At 42.1% G+C, this 18248-nt stretch overlaps 1 protein-coding gene across 5 annotated transcripts in view; it reads right to left on the bottom strand.

Annotated features, from left to right (window-relative positions):
* Window positions 1–912: 912 nt before the first annotated feature.
* Window positions 913–18248, bottom strand: part of TRABD2A (TraB domain containing 2A) — a 90419-nt gene continuing 73083 nt past the window's right edge. For 3 of the 5 annotated variants that reach the window (XM_053932762.1, XM_053932766.1, XM_053932765.1), the window contains 3 exons: window positions 12165–12255; window positions 4909–5160; window positions 913–1637 (listed from right to left, as the gene is read on the bottom strand). In XM_053932762.1, coding sequence (XP_053788737.1) covers window positions 1457–1637; window positions 4909–5160; window positions 12165–12255 — 524 coding nt within the window. In that variant the 3' untranslated portion in view covers window positions 913–1456. The remainder of the gene's footprint in view (window positions 1638–4908; window positions 5161–12164; window positions 12256–18248) is intronic. The other 2 variants (XM_053932763.1, XM_053932767.1) reach the window with 2 other exon arrangements.

Raw genomic sequence — 18248 nt, 5'->3', positions numbered from 1 at the left:
AAGGCCAAGGAAGCCAAGAATGCATTCAGGTACTCGAAGTCTTGCAGTATTATGTGTAAGAAGAAATACACAATGACATGGTGCTGTCTTCTCCTCTAGCCCAGATACATTTCATTCCCCACAATGCTGCTGCTAACTGTGACACTTAGCCTCTCTCTGTTTTCCTCAGTAAATGGAAGAAACGTAGCCTGTGTTCAGGCTCAGCCCTTCTGGAAATGGATTGAAATTTGAGATCAAGAGATGAAAAGCCTCTTAGGAAAGCTGGAATCTTTGTTGTTCCTCCTCTGACATTCTATAGAAGGCTGTGAAAAAGAACTACTTTTTACAGGCAATGGAAAAAGCAGTGAAGTATGTATAAATGCATAGGAAAGGAAACCTGAAATTTTGGTTGTCTCACTGGGGCAGATGATTACTATCTTTCCAAGTTACTAAGTTACAAGTTACTCCACATAGTGGCTCTAAGTTCACCCATGGGTGAAACTTAGATTTTCCCAGGCAATGAAACCCTAATAAGAGATGGGGGTGAAATATTGCTCACAAATTGAGTTAAGTGTGATCACAAGAGAACGTCCTGTACAAATACAGAAAATTCATTACCACTTCCAAGCTTCTTTATATTCAACAGTCAACAACATATCTACTTCACACAGACAGCAAAGGTCTTAAAACAATTTGGAAAGTGTGAGCAATGAACTCAGTAGAAAACTTGAATGGATTTTCTATAATTAAGTCTTAATTGTGCAAATCACCTCTTGAGAACTTATTTTGGAAGACTCCAACATTATGATTTGTGAAGTTCCCACAGAATTGTTTTTTTTCGTAAATGTACATTAGTTTGCACTTATGAGACCTCTGGCCACTGGAGGTTCAGGGGGACCCACCTTAAATAGCACCAAACAGACAACAGACACATTCTGTTTACAAGTGTTCACTGTTTTATTCTACTGTAGTTGTTGCTATGAACCTTTATATGTAATCTGGAGCCCTAACAAGCAAGAATTAAAAGCATTACCAGTAGAGACATAAAATACCAACTCTTTTTCCCAGCTGTGCTCAGATGATAAAAAATATTCTGTTCTAATAAACAAGTCAGTGGTGTGTAAATCTTTCTACAAGGCACTGAAGGTGAAAAATATGTACTTTAATTGGGCTCAAACAGCTAAACAACAGCTATGTTATAGCGGCATTATAATCTCCCCAAAGCATTATGGGATAACATGAAATAATTCTTCTGCAAGAGAAGAATAAATAACACTTTCATTAAAATATCTTCTCCTGAATTGGGAAAGTCAAACCAATTAATAGAGTTAATGATCTGGACTCAGGAAAAGGAGGCAGTTTAAGAACATCCCAAAGAATAGGTGTCCCAACTCATAGTCTTTTATTTATTTTTTGCGTAAGTTTCTTTTTTTTTATTTTTAAGGCAAGAATCTTGCAGCTTGGGTCCTCCTGTGTTTCAGTGAAGCATTATCTTATGCAAAGTCAATGTCAGTAGTGGAAGGAAGAGAGAATGGGAAAGCTGGTGAGCACTGCTGATGTCTGTGTGAGTGTGACTGGACCATCCGTGGCCCTGGGGCTGGGGCTCAACCGTGATGTAGCCATTAATGATCCGGATCCGCGAAGGAGGATTAGTAGCACTGCAAGGCAAGAGAAGAACATCAGTCCTGGCCCAGCCCACAACTGCCCAACAGCCACAGAGCAGGAGGTGGTCAGCCTCTGTGACCCACTGTCAGTGTTGAGTCCATGCAAATGGTCTCTCATACAAGTTACACACTGACCAAAAGTCTATGCCTCCTAAATGGCAGTGTGCTGTCTTGTCCCTTCCTCACACATGTGGACAGCTCCAACACCAGCCCACAAGGATGAGGTGCTACCCAGCCAAACTGTGAAGCAGACTTGAGGGGTAACAATGAAGAGACTGAGGAGGGTGATGACAGCACCAAAATGCCGGCCCTGTCTCAAGTCTACCCAGCCTGCTCATTGCTCCCACACAGTCAGTCAGGTGGGTAAGATGACCATATTCCTAGCCCTGTCAGCTAAAATAGATAAGAACAAAACAAGTGTTGTTGCAGAAGAGTGTCTCTGCAGGGGCTCTTGCTGAGCACAGCTGGAGTGAGGCACCTGTTTTCTGAGTACACTCCCATGATGGCAATACATGATGGAGGAGAGAAATTTGTATGCTCCAGGCTGCTAACGCCAACTGACCTGAACTGGGAGAGATGATACACCACAGCAGGCCAAGAGTCAAAAGGGTCAGATACTACACAGGTTGTTGTTCTCTTTGGCAATGAATTGAAAGCAATGCTTGACACCACAGCTGTGTAACTGATACACCCCCCAACACCACATGGTGCTGGGTGCCTAAAGACAAATCTGGACAAAACTAAAAGCAAGTTCACCTGGCAAATACAAAAACCAAGTAACTTCTTCTGCACCCAATCCCCAGCTGCTGCATACCATTCTTGTCTTATTTCATTCCTCTAAGCAAAAATGCTTTGGGAAATTAAAGGCAATTACTATTCTTTTTAAAAACACTTTACTCTTCCTTACCCAAAGGGCTCCCCAGAACATCTGAACAATAGCCAGAGAGAAGCCAGCTGGCAGCAGATCAAGAAACTACATCCAGCAGCTGATGCATACAGGAGCACAAACCAAGGCCATTCTGACAAACCCACTACAACACTATTAAATCACTTGTGCCACACCTTTCACATTTCCATTCTCACAGGAGGAATCATAGAATTATGGAGGTTGGAAAAGACCTTTAAGGTCATCAAGCCCATTTGTAAACTGGAAAGCTGTGAGTGGCCCATTCATAAGAAACCCAACAGCTTTACCTGTGTCTGTACACCCTGAGGAATGTTTACAGCGAGGACTGAGACTCACAGTCAGACGTGCCCTGCACAGGTAAGCTGGAGCCCAGAGGCGCTGGATTTCCCCAGGAAGGGACGCGCTGCGAGGTGGGGCTGTCAGCCCAGCCCAGCCCAGCAGTGGCACGGGCACTTTGGCAGAGCCCGGCAGACAGCCCGAGCTTTACAGAAGCCCAGCACACAGGTGGGGCTCCTGCCTGAGGGGCAGCAGCCTTCCCTCGGCATTACAGGGACAGCAATCTCCCAGGCATCCTTTGTCTTTCCCAGCACTGCCATGACACGTCTCCATCTCCAGACATTAAAGCTCTTCTCTGTTGCTAAGGAGTCACCCCTACAAAGTGTTTGTTACCTAGCACCGGAGTAAGTTTCTAGCACATAGAATGACTTAAATAGGAGGGGAAGAAAGGAAACATAAAAATAAGAAAAGAAAAGCAGCATTTCCTACTCCCATATTTATGCAGTAGTTTCCTAGGCTGCCATCATTTGCTTTCATTTTGCCTCACAACTGCCTGGCAGTACTTAAAATCTTGTATGCAGCCCTAATGTGCCTTCAATTTGGTCACAGTAGCACATCTTCCCATTCTCTTCCCTCTTCTTCTGAAGGCTTGATACTGCAAGTGCAGAGGTGTCCCTGCCCACTGACTTCCCTGAAGCTTTGCTTTGTGGAAGCAACTGCATGTGAAACACTGAACATGGCACTGTGGAGGCATGGTGGGAGATTAAGACAGACATTCCTTAGCATTTCAACTAAACAGACTATCAACAGAAACTCCAAAAATCCATTCACAATCACCTAGTATCAACCACATTAACAGAAAGTTAATGGTACACTAAGAGACAAAATGAAGTGTAATCAGTATAGGATTTGTTATATTGGTGAATCTTGAACTGTGTGTAGGTCTGTCAGAGGACATGTTACATTAGCATTTGTCTCCTAAATACTTAATACTAAGGTTGAAGGAAGGAGCAAAGAAGGGAATGTGGTCTAAAAGATCTTACAATGGCTGAATGACTCAAAGAGAACAGGTGCTGCAGTAACTTGTGGCCAGCCTGAGCCATGTATCACTCATAGTAGTGGTACAATTAGGATCCAGGGACATGATAGAAAAGGCATAAGAGAACCCTGCTGTACTCAGTAACCTGGGGAGCAGAAAGAAGTATTCTCCAGATGGGGAAAAAACCCAAATAATGTACAGGCTTCATTTCAAGAACTGTCAGACTTTTCTCTATTACCCCAACTGTCTGGTTGTTTATGGTACCACAAAAATTTAATGTCTTCAAGCTGAGTATGGCAGAGATATAGACACACAAAGTACAAAAGAAAGCAGATTTGGGCATGTGTGTTATCTGACAGGAGGAAAACATTAATGTATACATTCAGTCACAGGCCCAAGTACAGGAAATGAGAGAAAATGGCTTTTTTTTTCCCTGTGGGTTGCTGTAGTTCTGGTAGGCAAGTAAGCTTTTCTGGATGAAAAGTAAGGGATATGTGTGAACGTCTGCCCCTCAACACACTAATTTTTCATATAAACTCTGCCATCCATTAGGTTGTCATGCTTTTTCAAACGGAAATAATACAGAGACTGAAAATACTGCATGAATATTGCCCAAGTTCAAGGAGAACGTATGCCAGGAATGATAGTTTCCTCATATGCAGCAGTTTTTGGTTAATGGTCCAAGGCTTTGATCTGTACCATCTACCACTGGACCCAGCCTTCTGTGAAAGACAGGACTGCCATATGCTCACAATCCCTCAAACCCAAATGCAGAATGATCTAAACAAGACTTCCACTTGTTTTATGCCTGGTTTTCCACAAATCCAACTATGCAAAGAAAAAAAATGAAAGCTTTCTTTTGCCACCAAAAGCACAAGAAACCTCATGCAAATGCTTCAGAAAGAATCACAGCAGTGGAAAAGGTCAGATCCTGTCCACAGGATATATCTACCCCTGCAGAAATTTGAGGGTCTGTATTAAATCATTTATGCATGTCCAGTTTGCATGACAAGCCATCCTCCCGCTCCCCAGCCATTAGCTACCTTTCTTCAAGGCGAACCCAGAGGTCGTTAAATTGTCGCTTAATTTGCTTCTTCTGCTGCTTTTTCTTCTTCTTTTTGTATTTCCTGTCTACTTTCATGGGCACATCAATGCTGTCAGGGAATAGCAGGTGAGGCAGGAACTCTTCCTCCTCCTCTTCTTCCTCTTTCTGGGGGTGCAGTGGGAGCTCATGGGACATGACATAGGGACTGTGTGATGATGAAAAGGTTAACAAGGTTTTGGGAGATTTTTGGCTGGAAGAAAGAGAGAACACAGATAACATTTAAAAGGACTTTGAGGCAAAATCCTGTATCCAGGCACATACATATAAAATAGATGTTTCTCCCCAGATGCTCATTTCTCTGTTGTGTATTCCGGCACCCTCTTCCGTAAGTCAATATTGATTTTATTATCAAAATAGTGCTCTTTAGCAAGAAAAAAAAAAAAAAAACCCTTTGGAAAAGAGGCCGTCTGTGTCAGAGGAAAGAATACAGTCTGGATAAGGGTGGAGTAACTCTTGGTAATAAGCTTACATACCTAGAAAGAGACAAAAACAGAATCACTTCTAAGTCAGAGTCAAACCACACTCCTCTAGTCTGATGTGCTGCAGAACACAGACCAGATTATTCCTTTCAACATTCCTGCCCAGAGCAAACTAACCTGGGGGACAAGGGGAAGGGGCAAACAAAACAACTAAAGCACACCAGCTGATGAAACCAGGTCTGGATGTGCACCTTTCACTGGTGGAGAAGATAAGAAACAGGCTAGCTGACAGACTGTGGTCATGGCTACAGAAACACATCTTGAAAATTACCACCTTTGAAGGGAAAGGCTTAGCATGCCATTAATAGTAACCTGGTTGTGTGCTGGACCCAGAGAAGGCTGACGTTCTCAATGACCTCTATATCTCAATGTTCAATGGCAAGTGTTCCAGCCAAGCTGCCCAAGTCAGGAAAGGCAAATGGGAGTATGAAGGCCCTAAGCACAATGTAGGAAAGAATCAGGTTTGAGACCATCTAAAGAGCTTGAATGTGTATAAATGCATGGGGCCTCGTGAGATTCATCTGTGGGTTCTAAGGAAGCTGGCAGATAAGTTGCTAAGCCACTATTAATCATTTTTGAAAACTTGTGGCACTCAGATAAAATTCCCAACACCTGGAAAAAGGAAAATATAACCCTAATTTTTAAAAAGGAGAAAGTAAAACTCTCACCTGAAAGATTGTCCTGAAAACTAAAACAAACATGGAAAACAAAGAGGTGATTGGTAACAGCCAACATGGCTTTATCAAGGGCAAACATTGCCTGTTAGATTATCTTCTCTGATGGGGCTGCAGCAGTGATGGATGTGGCAGAGCAACTGCCATTGTCTGCCAGGACTTAGGCAAAGCAATTGACACTGTCTCACATGATATCCTTATCTCCACACTAGATAGACATAGATTTGATGGGTAGATTGCTTGGTGGATAAAGAACTGGCTGGAAGGCCACACACAAACAATTGTGGTCAGCAGCTCCTGGTCCACATGAAAACCAATGCTGAGTGGTCTCCCTCCGGTGTCAGTGCTGGCACCATTGCTGTTCAAGATCTTTGTCAGCGGCATGTACAGTGGGACCAAGGCACCCTCAGCAAGTGTGACACCAAGCTCTGTGGAGCAGCTAACATGCTGACAGGCAGCAGTGCCATCCAGAGGGGCCTGGATAGGCTGGAGAGGTTGGTTCTGTGCAAACCCCATGGAGTTCAATAAGGCAAAGTGCAGGGTCCTGTACCTGGCTTGTGGCAATCCCAGACACAGCTATGGGTTGAGTGGAGGTTGACAGCAGCCCTGAGGAGAACTCGGGGGTGATGATTGATGAAAAACTTAACATGACCCAGTCATGAGCACTCCCATCCCAGAAAGGCAATAGGATCCTGGAGTGAATCCAGAGCTGCGTGGGCAGCAGGGTGAGGGAGGGGATTCTGCCCCTCTGCTCTGCTCTGGTGAGACCCCACTCAGAACCCTGCATCCAGCTCTGGGGTCCTCAGTGTAAGAAGGACATGAACTATCAGAGCAAGTCCAGAAAAGGCTAAAACACTGATAAGAGGACTGGAGCACCTCCCCTGTGATGACAGACTAAGAAAGACAGACTGGATCTGTTCATCCTGGAGAAGAGAAGGCTGTGTAGAGACCTCATGGCAACTTCCCAGTATCTGAAGGGAAGCTGGAGAGAGACTCTTTGTCAGAAATTGTAGTGACAGGAGTAACAGACACAAACTGAAGAAGGGATGCATTTAGGCCAGGTATTGAGAAGAAATTCTTTACAGTAAGGGTGGCAAAATACTGGAACAGGTTGCCCAAGGAGGTCGTGATGCCCCAACCTTGCACTTTTCAAAGCCAGGTTGCATAAGACCTTGAGCAAGCTGGTCTAGTGGAAGGTGTCCCTGCCTATGACAGGGAGATCAGGACTAGATCTTTGAAGTCCTTTCCAATCCCTTAACATGCTATGATTCTATGATTAAGGAATCCTTTGGGCTTTCTAGTCTGCATCAACTGAACGAAGAATAGTTTAGGCACCATCAAGTTCACTCTCTTCTCTTCTTGATGAAGACAGATAGTACAAAGCAGTGGATTCACCGCCTTTACAAAACATCACGTCAGAGGACATGTCTGACACATAAGAGACCAGAGCTCAGCACACCATTCCGGCATTGGCTTCTGGGTTGATCTGCAAAAGGGTGTAATGCTGTTCTGCCACTCAGATAAAGCACATCAAGGAGCATGAAATGGTGGTCTTAGTGGGTTTTACAGACAAGTATGGAGGTCGTCTACATGAAGGGAAGGAAACTGATAAATTGCATCTCTCTCATAAGCAGAGTTGAGCTTTGCACACAAGTAATGAGGGAGTGGGAGTCAGGCCTTAGCCTTCCAGTTGCCCAGATCCTGTATTAGGCTGGTAGCATTATTGGGAATTCCAAAGGAGCTCCAATGAGATAAGTCACTGAGACTAGGTGCATGTATAAACTGTCTTACAAAACAAATCTTGGAAACCCCAAGTTGAGCTCCCAGAAAAAGCTTTCAGAGCTATGACTACTCAGCTTCCTGTAAAGATGATAAATTGAAAAAAACACAACAATAAGCTTCACCCTGATTACTGAAGCTCTTGTTTCTTTATTTTTAGAGCAAGCAACATCTCATCTATACTCTAAGGCAGTCAGTCTGCAGTGTCCTAATCACTCATGGCTTTTCTGGCCCACATTTCTCATTGTTTGGAACAATTTTCCCTCATTACTTGTTTATGACCATCTTGGATGGTCATAAACCACAAACTCAAACCACTCCGTGTATACACAGAACCTAGCAGGAATATTTGATCGATCTTTATGGCTACTTCATAAAGAGAAGAAATGCAACAGTCTTCTGTAACGAAAATGCAGACTGGATTGGGCTGAAATTCAGGAAAGTAACAGAAAAGCACAGACCACCAAGCAGAAACTTGCCTTTAATCAATGAAACTTCCCCAGAGCTGTGTTCCTTTTTCACAGGAGGTGGTCTGGAAGGAGGCATATTTCAGCATGGGTGCAGTTTTCAAGCTAGCCCATCACTGTAGGTACACTTATTCAATAGCAAATAGAGAGTCGTTCCTGGAGAAGGGGAAATTAAGTTGTGGACTAGAACATTGAGAGAGTAGATGGAAAACAAAGATAATTTGTCTTATTCACTTCAAGGAAAATCAGAGTGATCACATGTTGAAGTTTATATGAGAGAGTCTGCTGCAGAATAGACCCTGGTTATCAATCTTGCTCAAAAATCATTGTGGTGTCACACATTGTCACACTTTATCACCTCTGAACTGTCATCACCCTTCAGCTCTCCTCCTCAGTTGCTTCACATCATCCACTCTTTAACTCCAAATTGCAGAGTGATGATCTCTCATTAGCTCTCTCCAGCAACCTGATTTAATCTGTTTTAAGGTCTTCTGCCCATGATTCCCTTTTCCACCATTTCTCTTCACTGTTTTTGTTCCTTAACCAAATCACAGACTGGGCAGCACCCCGCACCTGTAGATTAGAGTGCCATGCTGCCTGCAGCCTTCCCTTCTGAACCCATAGCCGCACCATGCTGGAGCTCAGCACTGCTACAGGTAGAAGATGACCTACATCCTGCATGACAAGACATCTATTCTGATAGATGTGGCCTCAGACACATCCATGTACCAAACCTCCTTTGCAACACTTCCTGCAGGCAATTCTTCTAGAGACCATTGGAAAAGGCACACAGATTCAAAAGCCCATCCTTCTTCCCCCCAAAGCCGATTTCCCATCACAGCAGCTAAGGGAGAGTCAGCAAGCACCTTAATTATGGCTGTGATTGTGTTGAGTATTTTACAATATATAACTACATTCTAAAAGCAGGAACAACAGTTAAAGACCAAAGTGAGCCAGAATAAGCTTGACTGAACTTGTGGTACTATTTATAAACTGTCCTTTGCAATACTGCCTGCTTGGGGCACCTCTTTTGCCTTCCCTGCCTGGGAGACACCAGGGAGAAGAACCTTTCTGTCTCCAACTAGGGGCATCCACCCCATTTGCTCTGCAAATGGGAAGTACACCTTAGGCAGCCCTGCCTGCTATAGGAAAATGAGAATGACTATCTTCCATCCTTATTGGTTCCTACACACAGATATCTACAACATATCTCACAAGGAACTTTTTGTTTAGCCAGAGCACAGGAAGCAGCAGACTGTACTTCTACAGAGAAATGTCATGTTGGAGGGAAAGGAGATGACTGCAGACTTCCTCCTTCTTGTATTTTAGGACCTCTCAACTAATGTGTCTGACACCAGAGCAGTTATTTAAACTTTCTGTCTCAGTACAACCACTTGCTTTTTATCCTGTCTCAATCATGAACAGTGAAATAGTCCACAGGTCCTTACTGCATAGGTCACAGGTAGAGCACTACATAGGACAATAGCTGGATACAGTTCCACATTTATGTGATCAATGCTGGGTTTATTGTCACAGGCTGCTCTGCTATTTGCTCCTAGAACAAGCCCAGGATAGCAATCAAGTGAAATCTTCCTTCCAAGCCCAAGGACTCTGACACACTCTTGCCACAGGTCTTTTCCACGTCTTAAATGCTCTTTTCCTTTGAACCCAGATTTTTCTTAAAATGTATTTAATATTTTTAAATCTGTTTCCAAGTCATCCAGAAATGCTGACAGTGAAGTGCCATCTTGTTACCATGTTTAATATCAAGACTCCAGGGAAGATGTTCTGTCCAATAGTCCTTAGAAGAGGTTTAAGATGCAACTGATGCCAAACTCTGGCTTTCAAAGGCACAAGAGGCTGCATAATGAACTCCCATGATGTGGTTATGTAACTGGGTACCCAACTACTCCAAGTAACCTTGATACCAATCTTCTTGATAGGTGAAAATTGATCCCTCCTTTATTCAGTTTTCTGCCCTTACAGTTACATCTTTACAGAGCAGTATCAGATTTTGTTTATTCTCAAGTACCTATTAAGCTATCTTTCTTTAAGCTTTAAGAAGCTGCTGCAGCTGTTTTTAGGAATACCTAAGCTAAGAATTAAAAAACAACATGAAAATATCAGTGCAGGCTATTTTGGGTTTGGGTTTTTTTTTGGTTGGTTTTTTTTATCATCCTTGTAAACACTGATACACTGGATTTTCTAGCACAACTCCAATATCACAGAATCATTAAGTCTCGTGCTTAAGCACAGGTGCTTCTCTTTGTCAGAACACGTGCCCACTGGTAGAAACAGGGTTAGGGGCTGGCATTCATATAATCGTGGGCTAAGTCTTGAATCAGTTTTTTTCAGTGCATGTAGAGTTAATGATGTATGTCCATGTCAAGAATCATTGCAGAAATATGACCTGCCAGAATGTCAATATCATGTTTTCAGAAAACAGCAAAGGTGGTATAAAGAGAAAGATGAAGCAATCAGAGTATGAGAAAAACAGCTGTTATTAATTTGCACCACACCTGTAGAGCCCTTGACACAGACCAAGACTCAACACTGTGCCCTCTGCACAAATCCTATCAAAAGGCAGTAGTCCTGCCCAAGAGTCCCATATCATAAATGTGGGGGAGGAGGGACGAAGATGTAAACAGGGACACTATACCCAGCACAGAAGACAAAAGGGAAACAGTGCCATAATTGGGACCAGTTTCCAATTTTCTCCTTTGTGGTTTTTTAGGAGTGAAGAGTAAGTATATCTGGCAGCTACATGTTTGGTAAGAGTCTGGAGAAGGGGAAAGCAAAGATTACAGACTCTAAGCTGGTGGCAAGAATTCCAGGAAGAGGTGGGTCAAAGCACAAGTAATTCTTGGTAGAGAGTGGAGGAGGAGATGATCTGGCATTCTATAGTTACTTAAACCATGGAGGTCGATAAAAGCATCCAGTGGGAGATAAAAAGAAGCAGGAAAGGTATATCCCAAAGAACAGCTGCAGGATGAACCAGAATAACCTTATCTTAAAAATGCTGAAGAAAACAGGGGACATGAGAGCAATCAGTCATAAAGACTGCTTGCAAAGACTCTGGGCAATCAGATTCCAGGCTGGGAGAGAGTAAAGACAAAGAATGAAAAATAGCAGTATAAAAGAAGGGGATTATTAAAAGGCAGGGCAGTCAAACACATAAAAGAGAGGAAAGAGAAACCTGGGAGCCTGTGTGGTACAAGACAGCATCCAGATCTAATGAACTAAGTATTCATACTCTGCAGCTGTTAATTTAAGAGTTAAAAACTTACAAGGATGGAAATTTTATTAACAACAACAAGAACAACAAAACAAAAAACACTACAAAAACCCCAACAAACAAAAAAAAAAAAACCCCACAAAAACCCATCACAAACCCAACAACAATAAATCAACAAACCAAAGAGCCCCAACCCCAACAACAAAACCAGAAAACAATCAAAACAAAACAAAAAAAAACCAAAAAACAAACAAACAAAAAAACCCACCAAAAAACAAAAAACCAAAACCAAACAAAAAAAAAAAAAACAAAACAAAACAAAAACAAAAAAACAAAAAAAAAAACAAAAAAAAACCAACAAAACAAAAAAAAAAACCAAACTAAAACCAAATAATATCCCCTTTCCAAACTAGCTCATGGAAAAGAAAAGCAAATTGCTGGGAAGGAGAGAAAAAGCCTAGCTCCCTCTTAATTATAATTCTAGCTACCATTCCTACTTCATAATTGTTTACAAACCCAGCCCCCTAATGGTTGCTTAGCTAGGTGAAAGTATGCATTACTTGTTGATGACTTGTCCAGCTGGAGTGTGTTCTACCACGTACCCTTCTCTCCTCAAAACATCAATCACTGTGTTGTTGCCCATGAAGTGACCTGCAGTAAAAAGAAATATGACATCAGAATTCACCAACCACATGGAAAGACGGAGAAGAACAACAAAGTCCTTCCTCATCACAGGAGGTGTGCCACACTGTCGTGGTTTGACATAGAAGTGAATTTTTTCCAAGAAGTTGGGTCAAACCAATCAGTAGTCAAGTTTAGATATTAGCACCTGGAGTGACCACTGAAAGTATAGACACGCCTCTGAGAACACAGGGAGTTAAAAACAAGAACTCCCAGGAGAACTGTCTCTTTTAGTTCCAGTCGTCAGAGAGTGCAGACTCCCCCCCTGCCCAGCCTTAGGCTGGGTGGGGGAGGGGAAGCCACGCGGCCTTGTCCAAGTAGGCCGAGGGAGCTAAAGGTCTGGAACCCAGCCAGCTCCTGTAGACAGAAAAGTAGAGAGAAGCAAAGATGCCTTTGCCCCCCCCATGTAAGAAAAAGAAACAGAAAGCCTGGCGGCACCTAGAAATCTGCCGGCAGAGGAGAAAGAAAAAGGGAGGGAAAATGCCCAGCGTGGGAGGCAGAATGCCGGACTGAGATACCGGCCGTCCAGGGAGTCTGAACTTTTAACCCTTTCGAGAGAATGAGGGCTTTTTGAAAGTATTACTCCTCCTTGATTTGTAGTAGAAGAGAGATAGTCCGGGACCTAAGATGTTAAAAGAAGAAATATTTAAGTAAGAAGAGATAATGAAGTAGCTTTTTAGCTAGACTTTTCTTGTTAACCATAGACTAAACCAAAATCTCCTGCAATAGAGACTGCATTTTAGAGAGATGCAGTAGTGACCCAGAGAGACCTGTTTCAGCTTCGAACAGCACAAGAATGGCGAGAAACAAAGAGAACTGAAGAGGGAATAGTGATACCCTCTGTCTTCGAGAAGAAGATGAGTCCTGTTTTTAGACCCCTCGGCCCCAGGGGAAAATGGGGGGGACTGTAGTCCCAGGATGAGAAACTGAACTGTTATATCTTTGAGTCCGTAGCAAAGCATCCTTAAAAGAACCCTATAAACAGTCTGTCCATGCACAGTAGTGAGAGCACTGTGACCTAAAAAAGAAAGTATCACACTGGCAGATTTTTCTTCCAAGCAGTTGCCATGTGTGACAGGAAAACACAGAGAAGCAGCTGTGTTTCCTGGGGGGCCTGTGGTGCAAGAGAGACTTCTCTCTCCCTTAATAGTTTAAGCATAGATTACCTGAAAGGTAGTAATTTGATCAAGAATCCCAAGTAATGTTTCATGGCTGGGTATGTTTAAAATTAAGAAAAAGAGAAGTAGTTTTAAAAAGTCTTCATCCTAGATTTAGTTTATGTGTTTTCTGTATTAGTAGTAGTTTAATAAAGTTTTTTTCCTCTGTTATTAAGCTTATACCTGCTCTGCTCTGTCCCTGATAACATCTCACAGCATTTATTTAAAAAAAGTACATTTTCATGGGAGTGCTGGCATTGCGCCAGTGTCAAACCATGACACACACTCAAGGCAGGTAGGGCTTTATCACTCGCCATCAACATGCACCAGAAACACAGGTTCTCTAATGAGTGATTGCTGAACTTTCCCAAGGTCACTCCAATTACTACATTCTGCCTTTCTAAAATTCAGATGTGATTGCAATTACTCTGGTCCCACAGACTGTGCATAATGGGCTGCCCAGGGAGGTGGTGGAGTCACCATCCCTGGAAGTGTTTAAGGAAAGACTGAGTGTGTCACTTAGAGCCATTGTCTAGTTGACATGGTGGTGATTGGTCAAAGGTTGGACTTTATAATCTCAGATGTCTTTTTCAACCTAACTGACTCTGTGATTATCAGGCCATTGTGGATTACTTGAGGGAATAAGAGATGAAGTTTGGACACCCCTGTTCAAGAGCAGCAGTGAGTCTACCACTGGTGGTGATGCAAAGAAGGTCTGAATCGGGTCACATTTTAACACTCTCCACTCTGAAAGTCAATGAATTAGATCATCAAACTGATCAGCTTCTTCATTATATGCCACTGGGGCCAGAAACTTGACCTCAGCCATGCTGATGAAAGGACTTAGTTTTAGAAGGACTTAGACAGTTCTGCCCAAATTCTCTGATTTACATCTCTGCTCTATTCTCAGACAGCTGTGGTGGCTGGTAAGATTGTATTTTGGCATCACAGTGAATAAATGACTACTCAGACTGCAGGAGCTTTCCTGACTGTATGCTCTGCTCACAGAGTATCTTCCACCATCAGACCAGGCTGCTGAGAAGCAGAAGAAAGAGAGAGCAAAGAGAGAGCAAAGGCCTTGCACACTCCCTCATAGATCCAGCTTTCATAAAACATTTCTTCTTTTAACAGCCTATGTAAATTAAAATTGTCCTTTAGCAAATTATTCATTAGAGTGATTCCTTACTTCTGTAGATGTACACTGTGCTAAAACTTATAAGTAACTCCAGAAGAACTGTTTTCTGATAATACTGTTCATAAATACATGGCAATAGAATCAACAGAATGATTCTAGTAGCTAGGGAAAGCAAGAAGTTATAAAAAATGCTGAGAATATCAGCACCCAGCAGTGCTGAGAATATCAGGAGACTAAACATAAGGGATTCATGACTTTTCATTCCAAAAGGGGTTGAATGAATTGGAGTACAAAAATTCCAGTTTCTCACACCACAAGAGCAAACTGCTTATGATGTACCAGCTTAAGGCATGAGTCGGATGGTACCATTTGAGCACAAGATGAGCTTTCCCCCAGAGCCTAAGAGCATAAACCAGTCTAGCTCAAATGAAACCTTTAAACTGAACACTGCAATGCACACTCATTGGGTACCACATTTTCTCACACAGTAATTGGATCTTGCCCTACCTCGTCAGATTAAATTTTGTCTTTAAAAGGAGCAAAGCTTATGTACCATTATGTTGACCTAACCTAATACTGATTGTATCTGTTGCTTCCCTATGGCTCAATTCCAGGTACAATTAACCAAGAATTCCGTCATGTCAGCAAAAAAAGACCAACTGCAGCAGGGAACTGGAATGACTATAATGAAATATTGTAATTGAGTAAAATTAGCTACTGCAAAACAAACACTAGTTATATAAGATGCCAGACCTAGTTTCCATCTCTGACCCTTAACACAGGGGAGAGGTATGTGCAAAGAGAAGGGGAGAGGGATTCATTCCTCCTTCTCTACCCCCACACAGCAGAGGAAGGGGTGCTTCCAAAGGGTGATACATTCCTTGCAAATGCCAGGGAGATAGGACAATTGGGACTTGTAGAGAAGTGCCTCTCAACTGACAAGCATAGGGGCAGTGTATATTCCAAGTTCAGATGAGGCATTCACCTCATGCAGGCAATGATGCATGAGCCAAATCTCATCTTCAGAAGTGAAAAGCAGTGCCAAGTTTCTGAACTCACATTTTCCTAATCCAAGTCTTTCAGGAGGAAAAGGACAAGACAAAAATAAGCAATCTAGAGGGCAATATATGGTCTTAAAATAATTTTCCTCAAGCCAGATTAAGAGCTTACAGTTACATGAATTTCATGTGTGAGTGAGCTACTGAATAGCTGCTCACACCAGACCATTAAACATAGTACTCCTCCATCAATTTTCAGTCATCCTTGCTTAGAGCAGTGATTTAGAGTGGAATGTAGGAAATCACTACAGGAAATCACTGTAGCATATGGATGAATCCCATTTCAATCAGTCAACCTGCTTGAGTGATTTTCTGTAGCTGGGCTCTTTATTTTTAATTTAATTTAATCCAGTGATAAGAATATATTTTTTATCACAGTTATCTGTATATCCTTTCACAGAGTGCCTTTTCTCATTGTTGCCAAGGCAATGAGTTATGTCTGCATGAGAGAAAAATGATGTGCTAATATTGTGCAAAAAAGAATAGACCAAATGAATAAATATGTGTAAAACAGATGCATACAAATACAAATAGGCATGGGGTATTAGATTGTTCACAAGACATAATCAGTCAAGGGCCACTCAGGTTAGGAACATAAAGGGTTAGGTGATGCAGTATTCACTATCCAAAAGGTGGGCCATTAGGTCTTCATGAGACAGAGCTTGTTTGTGTCCCAGAGGATCTACAGGTTCAACTGAGTGAGTTCCAAAATTTAAAAAGTGGCAGAAGGGTGAGGGTTTGAGGTACAGGACCCCATCAGGAGCCTCTCTATAGTCAGAACTTCTGACTTATTACTGGGGACCACCGGAAAAAGCACTCAGTGGTATATGAGAGATCAGATTGCCAAAAACAACAGTAAAAAACATGAGAAAGAATCACTTCCCAAGGTTTAAGATGAAACAGCTATTGCTGGAAGGGAGACTTAGATGATAAGTCATGTGATGGGGTGCAGGCCTCTTTCACCTGTTCTCTATTTTAGCCTAACACAGTTGAATGTTCCCCAAAAAGCCCTGGGCCCTGTCCTATCAGCCTGCTCTTTTCTTTCTGTACATAGCCCTGCATTATTCTCACACCACTAGGTGAAGAGATGCCTCCAAGAGGTCAATTTACTCTGGCAGGAGGTGGGGAGTCATGAATCTTTGTTTTTCTGTGTTCAAACTCAAAGAGAAACTAAGAAGCTGTTGTGTGGACCAGTTCAGCCATGCACTCTACTGGAGAGTAAATAAGACCCATGCCTTTAATCTGCACTAAAAGGAGACGCAGGGATCACAATAGGCAATATGCTCGAAGAACAATGCAGTTTGACCAATGTGCACTTGCAGACTTGACCACTCATTGTGTGCTTCTGACCTTCCTCAACAGCCATACCCAATCCTGCAGAACATGGGCTCCTACTACTGCCTTGAAACCTGTGTCTCCTGCTTGCAGCTTTTACTGTCAGCACTTGCAGAGCTGCTTCTATTACCTAACCCTAACCCTTATAGAAGTTTAGATGACTGTGGGTTTCAGCAAAGATTGTTGAACCCAAATTTGAGCCATTGTGAGTCTGAAATATTTCTGCATCTAGCAAAAGGAACTAGGAAGTATTTCAAGACAAATGTTCTGTTCCTGTTAATAAATTTTAATTTTTCACCAAAACCAAGTCTGTAAGACTCATGAAAACTATACTCCTCTCTGAATTTCAATAAAATTGACTATTCCAAGCAGATAAAGTTCTTTGACCTCTTAGAATCATGTTAATGGAAAGCCCCAAGTATATATAATTCTGTATTTTCTTTAGTAGAAAGATAGCACTTCCCATCCACCCCAAAAGCATGTCAAGACCTTACCATTTACAAACATTCCAAGACAATGAATCACTTGACATACATGTAAAGATACCAAACTGTTTGTTAGGAAACCTGATCTTGACTGCTGATTTCCAAGATGTTGTGGGAACAACTAAAGCACAGAATTATAGCACTGTAATCACAAAACAGCACAAATTAGTCCAGCCGCTGGGGACATCATAAAGCTGGATGTTTATTTGGACTACAAGCACTCGAATGGACTTCTGGTCAGAGACTCTATGCTTCACTGAAACAAATACTTCCAAGAAAGTTTCATGGGTATAGATCTCACAATTATTTAGAAACTTCCTGGAAATGCCTATGGCAATTATCATCTGCATTCATTCTTCATAATTTGCCTTTAACATAAACATAGTTATACTTTTTAAGTACACACCGGGATGCAGAACTTGGAGTAATTTTAACCCAGCTAGTACAACCATGGAGGAAAAAAACTAGACAAAATATTTGTTATGATCCAAAGCAAAAGAAGGAGAGCAGGTGATGTGATCAATTAAATTACAAATCAGTTTCCTTCATACATATGCTTTCTGCAATTTCCAAGAGGAAGACACTGTTTTCAAGCATGAGTACAATGCACCAGGTGTACACTTCACTTCTCCCAGAATCAGGAAATTTTGCACAGTTACATTAGACAATCCAAGCAACATATGGAAAATAGTGATCAGTCATAAGTGGCTGGAATTCCAAATCTGCCATTTAAGTGCATCAAATGCAAAACATGTAATACTAAATCCAGTAAATTCTTGCTTTTCACAGTATT

The sequence above is a fragment of the Vidua chalybeata genome, chromosome Z (genome assembly GCF_026979565.1).
Source record: "Vidua chalybeata isolate OUT-0048 chromosome Z, bVidCha1 merged haplotype, whole genome shotgun sequence".
In the NCBI taxonomy this organism is placed as follows: Eukaryota; Metazoa; Chordata; class Aves; order Passeriformes; family Viduidae; genus Vidua; species Vidua chalybeata.
The sequence above is the reverse complement of the archived record's forward strand: the minus strand, read 5'-3'. Positions and strand labels throughout refer to the sequence as shown.